This window comes from Sus scrofa, chromosome 6 (genome assembly GCF_054392235.1).
Source record: "Sus scrofa isolate SSC_HxYL_T2T_F1_AM1 chromosome 6, Sscrofa_HxYL_maternal_Yorkshire_Landrace_v2.0, whole genome shotgun sequence".
NCBI lineage: Eukaryota > Metazoa > Chordata > Mammalia > Artiodactyla > Suidae > Sus > Sus scrofa.
The window spans coordinates 103,170,171-103,186,639 of record NC_139388.1 but is presented as its reverse complement, the minus strand read 5'-3'; the positions used below and the strand labels follow the sequence as shown (position 1 = coordinate 103,186,639).

The 16,469-nt window shown below is 39.5% G+C and overlaps 1 protein-coding gene across 4 annotated transcripts in view; it reads left to right on the top strand.

The window, feature by feature from the left end:
• Nucleotides 1–15,769, top strand: part of ANKRD12 (ankyrin repeat domain 12) — a 117,500-nt gene extending 101,731 nt beyond the window's left edge. For all 4 annotated transcript variants that reach the window (XM_084964051.1, XM_021096065.2, XM_021096064.2 and 1 more), the window contains 4 exons: nt 6,261–6,359; nt 9,920–10,063; nt 11,851–11,946; nt 12,958–15,769. In XM_084964051.1, the coding sequence (XP_084820177.1) occupies nt 6,261–6,359; nt 9,920–10,063; nt 11,851–11,946; nt 12,958–13,143 (525 nt within the window). In that variant the 3' untranslated portion in view covers nt 13,144–15,769. The remainder of the gene's footprint in view (nt 1–6,260; nt 6,360–9,919; nt 10,064–11,850; nt 11,947–12,957) is intronic.
• Nucleotides 15,770–16,469: the final 700 nt, after the last annotated feature.

The window sequence follows — 16,469 nt, the reverse complement described above, 5'->3', positions numbered from 1 at the left end:
CTGGGGTTGTGTGCAAGAGGTTTGTTGTTGAGGGCTGTCAGGAACAGTACCTAGAGGTGCGAGAGGGAAGCAAAATCAGGCAGGGCAAGAGATTGAGCTGAAATAAGTGCAGATGCAGCAGTGACCTCAGCTGGACCGCCAGCGTTCTGGGGCAGGCCAGCCCTCTGGCAGGCAGTCTGTACTCAGGGAGGGAACATGACCCTCCCACCTCTTCCCTGAAACTCGGTTCCTAGCAAGGACTCCAGCTGTCTACCACCAGCCCCCCCATCTCAACGGAGAGTCTGGCACCTGCTCTGGCCTCACGCTCACACAGACTGGAAGGAATGATAGCCCCTACTCCCTTTGACAACCCTGCAGTAGAAACTTGTCAGCCACCAAATTTTAACCATCTTTCTTTAGACTGCATTCCAGAAATTGTACCTTCTGTCACTGCCTTGGTTTAGGGCCCTCATCATTACCTCTCAGTTCAAGCGTTGCAGCAAGTTTTTTACTTCTTTTTTCTCCTAATTTCTTTCTGCTAGAGCCTTCTCTTTTGTTGTTAAATTTATGTCCCTTTAAAAATAATAAAAAGCAGTTTCCCTACTTACGTATCTCAGCTGTGATTAACTGGCTTCCCATTGCCCACAGCATAAAGCGCACATGTATGTAAGCACGGCATCGTCATTCACCTCACAGTCTGACCCCCATTGGCCCCTCCTGCATCTCCGGTCACCTCATACAAATCTCCCAGTCTTCAGCGAAACTGAATTCACTTTGCTATAGTTGGGGTTCTTTGGCAGTGCTGTTTTCTGTACCTGAAGTGTTCTCAGTGTTTCTCTCCTCTTCCATCCTGTGTGCCAGCTGTGATGACACCTCAGTGCAAAGTCTTGTCAAAGCACAAATGTTGGTGTCTCTTTATACCTCCCCTGTGAGGTTGTGGTGATCTGGTGGCATATCTGTTTCTCCCTCTGTGCTGTGAGTCTAGGACACTTCTGGTCTCTTGTAGAATGAATCCTGCGTCCATCTTCAGCCCTGAGTGTAATACTCATTTCCATAACCTTGTTTCTAGCTGCTTCTGGACATCTCCTGAATGTCCCACAGTAGCCTTACAAGCATTATGTCCAGTACCAGACCCATGTGTCTTATCTCAGAAGTGCTCTTTTTTGCTCTCTGCTTCAGTTAACGTCATTATCTGCTATCTCATTTTCCAGGAGACCAACACTCAGCCTTCCCTTTTTCCTTCCTGTCATATCAGTCACTAAGTCGTATTGATTCATCTCACTTCCTTTCCTCTTTCTCACCATTGTCATGCAGAGACCTCGTTACCTCCTTAGGCTGCTGCATAATCATATACACACATACTTATACGTACACACATATAATTAGATATTCACAATACTGCATGTCCAAATTGTTCCCAACTGTGTGCTGAGCATTGTGCTAACTGACTATCAGAAATGAGCAAACAGGGAGTTCCCATTGTGGCGCAGTGGTTAACGAACCTGACTAGTATCCATGAGGACTTGGATTCAATCCCTGGCCTGGCTCAGTTGGTTAAGGATCCAGCGTTGCTGTGAGCTGTGGTGTAGGTCACAGGCACAGCTCAGATCTGATGTTGCTGTTGCTGTAGCAAAGGCCGGCAGCTATAGCTCTGATTAGACCTCTAGCCTAGGAACCTGCATGTGCTGCGGGTGCGGCCCTAAAAAGAAGAGAAAAGAAAAATGAGCAAACGGGAGTTCCCATTGTGGTTCAGTGGTAACTCACCCCTCTAGTATCCATGAGGACACAGGTTCCATCCCTGGCCTCACTCAGTGGGTTAAGGATCCTGCGTTGCTGTGGCTATGGTGTAGGCCTACAGCTGGAGCTCCAATTCGACCCATAGCCTGGTAACTTCCATGTGCCGCAGGTGCGGCTCTGAAAAAAAACAAACAAACAAACAAAAAAATAGACATAGCAAAACAGACATACTGAACAGATGCAATAGGTCCTGGTCTGTCTCTTGTCAGTCTAGCCTCCTTATTTTCTGGGTTCCTTGTGTGAAACTCAGATCTGATTCTGTGACTACCTAGCTAAACATGCCTTTGCACAAGCTCCTGTCAAAGCCCAATTTAGAGAAGATCAGAAAGTTAAAGGATGGCTCTTTATTCCCATTTTCACAGAATATGCCTGATGCTAGTACCTTTAAATCTTAGATTTTGATATTATGCTACTAATAGTAAGTGGTAGTAGTAGATTTGAAAGAATAGAATTATAAATAAATATGTCATTCTTTCATATTCTTTCAGCAAAATAATGTTAACGATTCAAAGAATATAAAGCTAATTTCTTGTTTCCTTTATTTCTTCTTAAAGGATAGGAACTTTGAATCGAACTGTGTTGTATCATAGATTTAAAATATAGATAAAGCTATAAGGAGCACATTAAATTAGGAGTTTGTACTTTTACTAAATATTTTACTAAAACGGTATCTAGTGAACTAACTGTGTTAAGTTGCCCTTTTGACACTATCTGCCAGTTGATATGTATGTATTTATGTGTACATGTGTGTAGTGTGACACATCCCTGTGTTATGCATACCTGTGTTGACTATAACCTTTGCATAGTCCTGCAAAGATGATGAAACAAAAGCTTAATTCATGGGGATATAACTTCAACTAAATTAGAATCTCGTTTTAATTGAGTATTATTTCAAGAAGGGCTGTACCAGAGCTGAGAATTATTTCTGGATGTAGTGGAGAATTTCTTCTTTGTTTTTAATGAGAATTAATAAAGTAGAGAAACACAACATAACATAGTAAAAAGAGTAATAGGTTTCCAAGTAGCATGCATGAGTTTGTCTAGATTTTCCTGCAAACCAACTGCATGATCTTGAATAATTCACTTCCCTTCTCTGATCCTTAATTTTCACATTTGTGAAACAGTCATGCCTGTCCTACTTCAGAGCAGGTTAAAGTAGTATATGCCATAGCCCATTAAAAACTAAAACATTTCATTTGTTATTTTATCCAGCTCAAAATTACTTCCACAGTCATACTTACTAGAACTAATCTCTGGACCCCCCAGCTTTTGCTCATAAAAGGCTGTGCTTTTGAGTTTATTGAACTGAAACTCATTTATTTGAAACTTGGTTTCAAAAATAATAAAGACCAGATTAGCAAACATCACTTTGTTACATTACTTTTCCTCCTTACCAATATTTTATCCATTTGTTTCCTCTCCGTCAGCTAATTGCCACTTTCTCCAAGAGATCTCTGCCTAGGTGTTTGATCTGGTTATAGATGGAGCCCATTAGAAATGGGAGATGCCTGCAGAGTCTCCTTACATGTTGATTCTTATGTTGCCTGTTTTTTCTCATAATTTAGCCAGAATGCTACCATTGTTCTAGAGGAAATAAAGAGAAGAAAAATAAAACTTGAGGTAAAGTCCCCAAAAATCAAATGAACATGGGGAGGAGAAAAAGAAAAAGACTTGTCACAGGCTGGTATCTGCCAATACACAGAAACCCTGCAGAGGGACCCTGGAGTGAGTGATGAAACTAGAGCTCATCCCTGAGAAGCTGTCAAGAGGCTTCTCTTCCAGAGACTTCTGGGCCCACAGGTGCTAGAAAAGACAGAAATCTCCAAGCATGATTTACTCAAAGGTAGATGAGGAAAACAGCAAAAGGAAGCTTCCTCAGAAAGTCTCCATTTACTCTGGTGGCTGTACCATTTCTCTGTAGGTGGGCAAGTGTTGAGAGTTCTTACATTTATATATTCTGCCCAAACCTCTCTCCTCAGCCTCTTTGCTTAACTGGATAGCTCTACAGATTCAACCTTTCAGCACTGAGCTTGCCCCAAACCTGCTTCTTTTTCTCTGCTCGTGTCCCTTGCTGTGGTCTCCATCATCAGCCATCCAGTCCTCAGCTAAAGGTGCCACATGTCCTTGGCTGTGCCCTCTTTTTATCCTGAATCGGTCATCCCCTTTTTAGACCCCCTTCCCTTTCACTCCCTCCTGAATCTCAGTGTAGCAGTGATCTGCTTATTTAACTCCTTGCCCTCAGTCATGTCCCACTAATATCAGTCTTCCAGTAGAGCAGTGAGCTGAAGACCTCTCAGTCATTCCCCATCACATACAGGATTTACTCTGATGTGTTACACATACTGTTTGTTCCACAGTATGTTAATTAAATACCTTCTTTGGGGGGAAGAAAGGGTATCTTTCATGATCTGGTAAGTTTGGGCAACACCATTTGTCTAAAAATAAATAGATTTCTTTACTGTAGGACTTCTGGGAACTATTACAATTCAATGTGTTAATTATAAGATACCTAAATAAGAACATATATACACAGTCTTTCCCAAATGTACTTATTCTTGGAACCATTTCCCGTGAATCATCTCTGTTGGCCCAGTGTTCTGTGGGTCATGGTTTAAGAAGGTTTATAGAACAGACTACAGCTTTTATTCCTTTGCCCTGCTCTCTTCATCCTGCCCTCAGCTTGGGTTCCAGGAACTCAGGACTGCCTGGAATCACCTCCGCACACCATACTGTCTCTCTTGTTTCCCTTTCATTTTCCCACAGTTCATTTCTCTTTACTCTGGCTCTTCCCTTAGACAACGCAGGCGTTAACCTCTCAAAGAAGCTTTCTCTGACACCTTGCCCCTGAGGAGTAGACACTGCCCTCTGTGCCTCTTGAGATGCCTTAAGACCTGCAGAACTGAAATGACAGCACCAGACTCTACTCTTACATCTTCCTGTTAAATTTAAAGAAGTTTACATGGGGGTTCCCATTGTGGCTCAGCAGTTAATGAACCCAACTAGTGTCCATGAAGATGCGGGTTCGTTCCCTGGCCTTGCTCAGTAGATTGAGGATCTGACATTACCATGAGCTGTGGTGTGGGTCGCAGACACAGCTCGGATCCAGCATTGCTGTGGCATAAGCTGGCAGCTACATCTCCAGTTGAACCCCTAGCCTGGGAGCTTCCATATAACATGGATACGGCCCTAAAAAGATGACCAAAAAAAAAAAAAAATTTTTAAAGAAGTTCACAGACACAGAAGTCAAGCAAATGTATTGTTGCAATTAGAGACCTGAAAAATGATTAGCCCCAATAGGTTATTTGTATTGTGGAATTTTCTGCATTGATTCCACTGGTTGAGTCCCTGTGATGTTATTTAACATGTTTTTCAGTTCCGCATAATTCCTATAAACTGTTGACTATAAATAGAGTCTTGATTTTTTGGCAAGATGTTTCATATATGGTACTGTGTAATTCCTATAGCACCACGTCAGGATGTGTACAGTACCTGCTTGCTCCCCCTTTAGCAGAGCCCACAAAGTTCATGATAAAGCACACTGTGGTATCTTATTTCACTCTAATATGCTCACAGTAATTAAAAGCTACAAGGGAGGCAGAGGTGGATATAGATACTCCGGGGTAGAGGGAGAATATTCAGGGATCACAGACAATTACTTGGCTCTCTTTATATTAATACTTGAGTGTGTGCACAGGCTGAGCCTGATTTCTTATCTTCCAGCATCTACTAGAAAGCACAGGTCACTGTAATGATCAGATTAGAAATGAACTAATAACAGGCTTTTGGGAGTGTGGATAGAGTGAGTTGTTACATATAATAAACTGGAAAACCACAAATCTGTACCAAGATGGTTTGACCTATTTTCATAAGACTGAATTCAGCAGTTTATGTTTGAGTTTTATCATGTCCACAGAGACTTTGCTCCCTGTACACTTAGACTGCCGTAACCTTGAGGGCTGTGGGCCTATGCTGGGTGTGTTTTATTACTCCTTCATCTGTGAACTGTCACTCCCCGACGCTCTGAAACATGGTCTCTCTGGTAAATCACTCCCTGAGACCTTAATGGCTTTTTGAAATTTGCTGTGGCCATAGGATTAAAAAATATCTATGTTTGGGGAATTCCCGCTGTGGTACAGTGGGTTAAGGATTTAGCGTTGCAGCAGCTGTGGTGTAGGTTGCAGATGGAGCTCAGATTCAATCCCTGGTCTGGGAATTTCCATATGTCTCAGGTGCAGCCAAAAAATGGAAGAAAAACCCTACATTTTCTAGAATGCCCTGCTATGTTTTGGATAGTTGAAATTGAGAAGTAACAACTGGTTGTGTAGCTGCTATATATTATGTAATTATTAAAATCATGTAATTGCTACTGTATTATTTAATTATGTTTTCACTAAGTTGTGTGCTAAAAAGGTTTAATTTTACAGGAATAGCCGATTATTGTAAGTAAAAATCTAATATTTTTAACTATGTTTTTTAAAAATTAGATTACACCACCACCGTCACTCTCAGATCCACTTAAAGAGCTTTTTCGACAGCAGGAAGTTGTAAGGATGAAACTACGTTTGCAACACAGTATTGAAAGGGTAAGAAGTGTCTAAGTTTACATTTTTATGTCAAAAATGTTTTAACAATAAATTATAATGACCTTTGGGGGGTTTTAAAGTGACTTTCCTTATGTGGAACCATTTTAGGAAATGGTTTGATTTTATCTTGTGCTTATGCAATAAGATGGAGAATTTTCAAGCTTGTTTTGGGGTATCTGCTCCCATGTTACAATTAATGTTGAGTATGTATTTGATATACAAAAATCTCCAATAATTTCTCATTCAATTCATTTGCTGAATTTACAGAACTAGAGCAGTGAATTCCTATTTGGATATTTGGATTTCGAAACATTGGAATTTTTGCTTGGTTCCAGCTACCGTAGTGCAGGATTTTACAAAGCCCGTGCTTACTGGTCCTATTAGGTCTGCCCTAGCATTCCAGCTTATTGGTGGTTAGTTTTGGCATGGAATGACAGGGGTAAAAACCTATCTAATTATTTATGGAAGTCATAAAAGCAACTTGGATTGACAAAAGTAATAACACCTTCTTATCTCTTGGGAGGGTCAGGGACTTTCTGAAAAAAAGAAACCTAGTATGTAGTTTCTTCATAGGCGATTCCTTTCCTAGGGTATAGGTTCTTAACCTTTTTTGTGCCATGGATTCCTATAACAATCTGATAAATACAAAAATCTTTACCAAAAAAAAAGGCTGTTCTCAGAATAATGTTTTTAAATAAGTAAAATCGTAGCATAATAATGAGGAAAACAAATTTAAAAACCACTGAAACAGAACTTAAAACACTGCATGACCCATGTCAATGTACAACTTGTTTGCAGTAAGAAATTAGGTCATATAACACACATCAGTAGCTGTTTCAGCCACCAGGAATGTTGTGAATTTACCTGTTAATTCATCTGTGCATCTAACCATGTTACAAAAGCCACGATGCCTTTCAGGCAGTTAAGACTTCTCATTTGAACTATGCAGTTTGCAAAACTTTAATAGCAAAAATGACTTATATCTCCCCATATGACCAACAAACAATTTAGAATTCGAGACTACAAGAAAGTAACTTAGAAGTCTGACCAGTGTGGGAACAAACAACTGCCATTTGGATCTGCAGTGGGAAGAACGGCTTCTTGATAGTTGGCCAGCCGTGTTGCACGGGTGTCTCTACACAGAAAAGTTGTAGTCACGTGTCATACAGCAGTAGATCTGATAACTGTTGGAATTTCAAAGAAGAAATTATATAAAAATTGGGCAATAGTGCAACAACTATAATAGGAGTTGAAAATATTTGTGATTTTCTTGAATGACAAAGTTGCAGATACTACTGTGTATTTGGATACAATGTGGCCAGCATTCTCCTACAGGGGAAGGATAAATTTCTTGTCCATTGAGGGCAAAATAGGGAACATGGTTGGGAGAGAACCAGCCACATTTCCCGTGTTCTCCCAGCCCAGCTTTCCAAACAGAAATAACAGATTCTGCAGCTGGGTCCTGGGAATGCTGGTCTGCTAAATGCAGAAGATTGCCTGGGTCATTTCATAACCTGATGATAGACTGACTCTGTATATTACATAATTGGAAGTTTTGGATCCCACTTAACCCACTAAGGCAGGAGTGTACCATGATTGTCTTACAAGTACAGTTGACGCCTGAACGACACATGGGTTAGGGGTGCCAACCCCTCACCCAGTTGAAAATTGGCTTATAACTTTACAGTCGCCCCTCTCTATCTGCAGTTCCACCTCCATGGATTTGACCAGCTATGGATCCTGTAGTGCTGTCATATGTGTTTATAAATACTCATTATAAAAGTGAAGCTGCCACCACAGTGGCATACCACTTCAGAATAGTTAGGCTGGATATAATAAAAAAGACAGATAATAGCAAATGATGGCAAGACTGTGAAAAAATTGAACTCCTATATACATTGCAGGTGAGATATAAAATGATACAACTGCTACTAAAAACATTTTGGCACTTCCTCAATAACGTAAACGTAAAACTACCATTATGCCCTAGCACTTTCACTCCTAGTTATTTACCCAAGAGAAATAAAAATACACATTCAAATAAAAATTGAGCACGAATGTTCATAGCAGCCTTATTCACAATAGCCCAAAAGAAGACAGCCCAAAAAACCATCAGCTGATGAATGGATAAAAAAAAAAAAAATGCATAGAAAGAAATGAGATACTGATACATGCCCCAACACAGATAAACCCCGAAACATGTGACATGAAAGGAGCCAGTCACAAAAGACCACATATTATATGAAATATTCATGAAAGGTAAATCCGTAAGAACAGAAGAGTAGAGACAGCAGTTGTCGGGTAGAAGAGGAGTATCAAGTGACTATTGATGGGTGTGGGGTTTCTTTGTGGAGTGATGAAAATGTTCTGGAATTAGTGGTAATGGTTGAACATCTTGGTGAATATGTAGACCCTCCATAGCTGCAGGTCCACATCCATGGATTCAACCAACCATGGATCAAAAATACTAGAAAAAAAAAATTCCAGAAAGTTCCAAAAAGCAAACCTTGAGTTTGCCACACACCAGAAACTATTTACATAGTATTTAGATTGTATCAGGTATTGTAAGTAATCTAGAGACAATTTAAAGAATACAGGAGGGTGTGCATAGGCCATTTGCCAGTATTAAACCATTTTATAAAAGGGACTTGAGCAGCCATGGATTTTGGTATCTGGAGGGGTCCTGCAACCAGTCCCCTGCAGATATCAAGGGACAGCTCTATGCTAAAAGCCGTCATTGTGCACTTTAAAAAAATAGTTTTTAGGAGTTCCCAGTGGGATTCGTGGCATCTTGGGAGGGAGTACTAGGACACAGGTTCAATACCCTGCCCAACACAGTGTGTTGAAGATCTGAAATTGCCACAGCTGTGACTTAGATTGAAACCATGGCTTGGATCTGATCCCTGGCTTGGGAATTCCATATGTTGGGGATCGGCCAAAAAAGAGGGGAAAAAAAAATTTATTTATTTATTTTTTTTAATTAATTTTTTTTTTTTTTTTGCTTTTTAGCGCCGCATCAGCGGCATGTGGAGGTTCCCAGGCTAGGGGTCCAATCGGAGCTACAGCTGTTGGCCTACACCACAGCCACAGCAATGCCAGATCTGAGTCGTGTCTACAACCTCCACCACAGCTCACAGCAACACTGGATCCTTTAACCCACTGAGCGAGGCCAGGGATCAAACCCGCAACCTCATGGTTCCTAGTTGGATTCGTTTCCACTGCGCCACAACAACAACTCCAAAAAATATTTTTTAAAAAGAGACTACCAACTTTGAAAAGGAAATTTACTTCTGTTTTTACAACACTCGGAATTCTCAAATTTCTCAGGCTTACTGTGAAGGAAAACCTTCTGGCCAGGACTGTGGGGTTAAGGACACAGTGTAACTGCAACTCAGATCTGATCCCTGGCCCAGGAGCTTCCATATGCTGCTGGGCAGCCAGAAAAGGGGGGAAAAAAAACAAAAAAGCTGCTCTGAGATTCACATTCTTTAGCACTTGAAGTGATTTGATTTATTTGAAAAACAAATGGTTGAAGAGTTGCTCGTTCTTTGTTCGCCCAGGAGAAGCTCATAGTGTCCAACGAGCAGGAGGTCCTGCGGGTGCACTACAGGGCTGCCAGGACGCTGGCCAACCAGACACTGCCCTTCAGTGCATGCACTGTCCTCCTGGACGCCGAGGTGTACAGCGTGCCTCTGGACGCTCAGGTAAGGGGCCTGCCACTGCAGTCTTGGGGCCTTTCACACAGCGTGCCTGCTTTGTAACCTGTTCCTCAGGAGAAATTTGAAAGCAGTAAAGCTCAAAGGAGAAAACAACTCTTTCAGACTAAAGTACTTGCAAGTCACCTGGTCCTCTATTTTCTAAAATCTTCTAAATATTAGGTTTGTGCCATAAAAACAGATAATTATGAAACTTAAGCACGTGCTTAGGATAGTGTCATTTTAAACATAACTTGTAGCGTGTTTCTGAAGCAGGTGTTTATACCTTGACTCTGACCTTCACACAACTGGAAGCTACAGGCAGTAAGAGGGGACAGCAGGCAGAACCTCGGTGCAGTGTTGAAATAGGCCAGGCTTTGAATCCTGGGTGTTACTGGGATAAATTAACATGCTTGCGAACAAAATGTATCTATTTCTTGAAAAAGTTTACTGTCACCTATAAATTAAATGAATTCAGAACCAGACATCAGTTGTCAGAATTTTTTTTGTGCTTCATAAACCAGAATAAAATTTATTGGTCATAAGAGAGAATATAAAAGTGTGAATACAGATAATGAAGGATTATCACCAAAAAAGTCTAGGAAATGCTGTTTCAAATCAAACTATAGAAACACAAGGGCATAAGGTATATTACAAAGAAAGTTCTCTCTGGATTTTTTTTTTCATCTGTTTAAAAAAAAAAAAAAAAGAAGGCCCTAATGGGTTATAATTTCCAAAAATAAGTGAATTTTCCCACACTTAAGAGAGCTGCCAAAGAGCAGGATGGAGCAGATCCCAAGTGGCAGAAGACAGAAAATGGGGCATCAGTGTGAGCCCCCTACCAGTGAGCTGGGGTGGGAGGCCCCTCAGAGTCTGGAAGTGGGGATGGTGACAGCCTGAGTACAGCCACTCTTCACCAGGCTCCCTGCTCTGGGCCCTGCACCGAAGCAGCCACCTTCTCGCTCCCCAGCTTTCTCATGTCGCCCCTCCGGTCACTGCTCCCTCCATTCTCACTGCCATCTTCCACCTCCTGACCTCCTCCATCTGAGCTTCCCAGCTGGTCCCCAGTTGCCTGCTCCCTCTCCCTCTCCTTTCCTCCAGCCCATCCCACTCTCCTCTGGTAGCCTCTCCTTCTTAACCCCTGCATCCCTGTCTCGCATCCTGCCCATCCCTACCCTGCCTGACCCCTGGGTCTCCCTCAGATCCCCTTCTCTCAGACAGCACCAGGCCAGGTTTGCCAAGCCCCACAGCTGCCCTGCTCCTCTCCCCTTTTTGTATAACTTAATAAAGAAATGGTCACGCTTCTGTTTAAAAAAAAAAAAAAAAAAAAAAAAGTATAGGTATAGAATTTCTTTATGAGCATTCCAAAGTATTGGTCCTGAAAGAAATGTCAGACACAAAAGCCTGTCTCCTTCCTTAACATTTTTTCTCCCTACATGTGGTAAGCTGTAACATTAAAATTCATTTCATAATCAATTGTACTTTAATAAGAATGTCACAGGCATAATGCTTTGTATGACAGGCCTTTTTTGAGACATTTTTGACTCACAGAGGGGTAGGATCTATTTAGTAACTAAACTCAGCATTCCTAATAATTCTCATAACTAATCTGTCTACTCAGTATGAAATACCCTATCAAAATTTTTAAACATTTGCATTATATTTTATCCTTCTTTGAAACATTTACATCATTCCTTTAAAAGTAGAATGTACCATAAAAAGATAAAATGGAAAATGGACTTTAAAGGGCATTATTTTATTTTATAATATTCAACTACTTTAATGTTCTCTTTCAGTCTGATGACAGTAAAACTTCCGTGAGGGATCGCTTTAATGCAAGACAGTTCATGTCTTGGTTACAAGATGTGGATGATAAATTTGACAAATTAAAGGTATGTATGTTTAGAAGTTCACTTTAAGTGGATGTTGCACCTTTGTAAACAGAAACTGCAGCTTTGCTAGAGAGGAGTGGTCAGGAAAGGAAATGCTGGTGAATCTTTGAAAGATAGACACCCATTTTTCAGGTCCAGTTTACCGTAAAAGGTGCAGCTACCATTGGAAAAAGCAGTTTCTAATGGGGTCTTCATGCTTATTATCCATTGTGCAGTCTGGTTATAGTTTCAACACATAAAAGAATAGGAGAATGAGGAGTTCCCATTGTGGTGCAGCAGAAACAAATCCAACTAGGAACCATGAGGTTTCGGGTTCTATCCCTGACCTTGATCAGTGGGTTAAGGATCTGGCATTGCTGTGAGCTGTGGCGTAGGCCAGTGGCTGTAGCTCCAATTAGACCCCTGGCCTGGAAACCTCCATGTCCCGTGAGTGGGGCCCCAAAAAAAAAAAAAAAAAAAATCATTTCTGGGAGTTCCCATTGTGGCTCATTGGGTTACGAACCCAACTGATATCCATGAGGATGTGGGTTTGATCCTGGCCTTGCTCAGTGGGTTAAGGATCTGGCGCTGCCGTGAGCTGTAATGTAGGTCACAGTCATAGCTTGGATCCAGTATGGCTGTGGTGTAGGCCGGCAGCTGCAGCTCCAATTTGACCCCTAGCCTGGGAACTTCCATATGCCACAGGTGTGGCCCTAAAAAGAAAAAAGAAAAAAAAAAATCACCTCTCCTTAGATTTTCATGATTCTTCTGATAATTTGAAATGTTATTGCTCGAACAAACAGTTTCAAGTTTCAAATTAAAGTCTCTTTAGATGACTGGGAAGTTGCAGACCCATGGGAAGTTGCAGACCCAGAGGTATTTGGCATATGGATAAAACAGGGTGAAACAGAAATGGACTGTAATCCAGAAATTTGATACACCCCTAGCCCTGAAGAAATGCTGCATGAGATTAATTCTTACACAAAGCAAATTAATAGAATAACCACTTAATTCTTCTCTTCTTTTAAATAGACCTGTCTTTTAATGAGGCAGCAACATGAAGCTGCAGCTTTAAATGCCGTCCAGAGGTTAGAGTGGCAGCTCAAACTCCAGGAACTTGATCCTGCCACCTACAAATCCATCAGCATCTATGAAATTCAGGAATTCTATGTTCCCCTTGTTGATGTTAACGATGACTTTGAATTGACTCCTATATAGCAGCCGTTACTTCCTGGTGGGTTGTCTTAAAGGAATGAGTCTCAAGAGCGTTGTACTGTGGAAAACTGCCTTTTGACAAAAATACGATGTCATGCCTTCACAGCTGTTAGTAAAGTTCAGCTAAAGTTGGTTACGTAGTAAACACTGTCATTTTATTAAAAATGGAACTTGGATCTTAGATCCAAACAGTTCTAAATAAAAACTATTATTTATATAGGTGAAAGGTAATTGTTGCGTTCGAGCTTGTTGGCAGACTGTGATAGATATTTAAAAAGTTGAGAATCTGCTGATGGCGCTGGAAGTTGTTAGCAGTCTAAGTACAAGATAACCACTAGTGTTCAAATTGCATTCAAGCTTTATTAAAATATATCAGTAAACTAAAAGGTTCAGTTCCTACCAAATAGTTTCTAATGTGGAAGAAAAACTTGGCACAAAATTTCTTCAGTTTATTTTATCTGTAAGTTAATTGTACAGCTTTCCTTTTGAAAGTTTTAATATTGTCTTCCTTTTTAATAACTTATTTTATACATATTGTGCAGATGTAAATCTTGTAATTAATGGTCAAAAATGTATACAAAGGGATTGGTAGTCAAAACATATACAAAGAAATAATTGTAAAACTGTTTTGTCTGATATTTTATTGGACCAAAGTTGTAGTTTGTATGGAGTGTAGTGATTGTGTGTTCAGATAGCAGAACTTTTAAAATAAGGCATGCGTGTTTGAGTTAGCTTGTGTCCATCACCATAACCGTGAAGATTGTGACGTCGCTGCACTGCATGCTCCTAGAGTTCAGCCCTCCATGGTGATGCCTGGAGCTAGTGTAAGGAGTTTCACACCAGTCTCCCAGGAAGTACCTGTGACTTACTGTGTTGAACTTTTATTTAGAATTAGTCATGCAAAGACAACAGCTCTTTCTTCATCTCACAATGGAGCCTATTCTTCTCTCCTCCCCAAAAATGCCTTTGAATGAAAATTCCAAAATTGTAAATGTCTATTTTAATACTCAAGTATGAAAGAATCTGTGAATATATGTAAATATGTTTAATAAATTTTGTTGGTCATGTTAAATCATTGTAAAACTTTTTTACATTGCTTAAATAAAATGTTTTAAGCTTAATAACCTTTGCACTTTTAAAATAAAAACGGAGTACTCAAAAAGATATTTGGTAGTCAAAATAAGTTAAAAAATAGGCATATTCTGATTGATCTCTGCAATGTTTATGAAAAATTAATATGTTGTATTTTTTCCTTGTATCAAGATACAAAACATAATTTTCAGAATTTTATAATTAAAATAATATTTGGTATGCTGTTTTTAATAAAATAATTAGCAATATGCTTAGAAAAAGTCCAGTTTCTCCTATAAATTAAATATTTAGGAATGTTTCAGATCTGAAACCTGCTGCTAAACTTACATGTTTTTGAAAAGAAAATTAGGTTATATGTAAAATTGATCATAAGTATATGAGATAAAATTTACAGAACTTTCCACAATACTTTCTTGAATTATAAAATAGTATTGGATGTTTTTTATACTGGTAGAAAAAAGCAAAAAGAATATATGAGGAATAAAGTGATTTAAATTCACCTTGCAAGTTGGAAATCCCAGCTAATGGGAAGGAATGTAAAATCAGAGTTTTTGAGTGCAAAGGTATATATTAAGCTTCAGGATTTTTGAATTTTTACATCAGTTTATATTTTAATTCATTCTGTACCTGGCATGCGCAATAAAGCAGCACGTGTGAAAAAATACACAGTGCAAGGACTTTATTATAAAGATTGGATGTAGTAGTCGTTAGAAATTTAGATGGACGATTTTGGCCCTCTTTATTGGATAAATGGGGCCAAGAAAGGCAGGGTAGATTTTGAAGCACTGGTTTTGTTGAAGTTAAGTTTATTAAGGCTGGGAACATGAAAAGCTAATTTATAAAAGCAATACTTTTTAATATGAAAATGCAAATTTTGTTTATACTTTTGCCTAAAAATAAGAAACCAGATAATTGAGCATTAAAGTCATAGAAAACATGAGAGGGATAAGTTTATACAGCATTTTGTTCTGATGGTTCAACCAGAGAAAGGAGGCAAAAAGAAAAAATCACTGTTTGGCCAAACAGAACAAGCTGCAGAAGAGAAAAAGTAAGCAAACAGAAGTCTGGCGTGTTTTAGTCACACTAGCTTTTTAGTACTAACCATAGTTCTCACCCTCTTCAATGGTACCTCAAGTTGCTGGAGCCTATCTGCCATGGTTCTGCTTCTACAGATTTCCTTTGTAAAGTGACTCAAAGCTAATCGGGATAGCTTAAAAAAAAAGTGTATGCCTTCTCCATGGGAATTTATACTTAAGTAGTTAAGGGCTTTTGATATTAAAGGTATTCTGAAGCTCTGAAATGCTAGAAAAAACTTGGAATGGGGTATATGCTAAAAAAGAGGATTCTGAAAGAAATAAAGGATGGTTAGTTTAATCAGTGATTCTTTTTAAACTATTCAAATATCATGAACAAGATACTAAATTGTACCTAAGGATTTGTATTTCTTCAAATCTTGTTCTAAATGATATGTTTAATAAATGACTAGTTGATATTTGTGCATGTTATTTAATAAAGAGTTATATTTTTATAGAAAAAATAAGAGTGAAATGTGTGATAAGTGTTTTGTTTTCCACTCTCATATGTCTCCAAGCCAAACACAGTGTTTACTTAGGCAGCTAGAAAAATTGCAAAATACACATTTGGGGAAACAACCTCTGAAGAATTAGCCTTTCAAGCTCAAGTCTATTCAGTAATGAGGTCTCAAAAATGAATTTTAACTGTTAGACATTCTGCAGCCTTAACTGCAAAAATCTGAGGCAAAGACCCCATGAAGCTCATTTTAAGAGACTTGAGAATTATATACTTACTCTAGAAATTGAGTGCAATGCTAAATATGTATTTTTTCTTAGTTATCTGTAAAGTTAAGAGCATTTTTATTCTAGCTCTGTTACTCTGACACAAAAACCCAAAATTTTATGTAGAGGAAATTATCTTGTTTTTTGTGGGTTTGTTTTTGTTTTCTTTGCTTTTTAGGGCCACACCAGCACCTGCAGCATATGAAAGTTCCCAGGCTAGGGGTCGCATTGGAGCTGCAGCTGCTGGCCTATGTCACAGCCACAGCAGTACGGGATCCAAGCCATGTCTGTGACCTACGCCGCAGCTCATGGCAACATCACATCCTTAACCCACTGAACAAGGCCAGGGATTGAACCTACTATATCCTCATGGATACTAGTCAGCTTCATTACCACTGAGCCACAATGGGAACTCCCCATTGATAAATTTTTAATGTATAT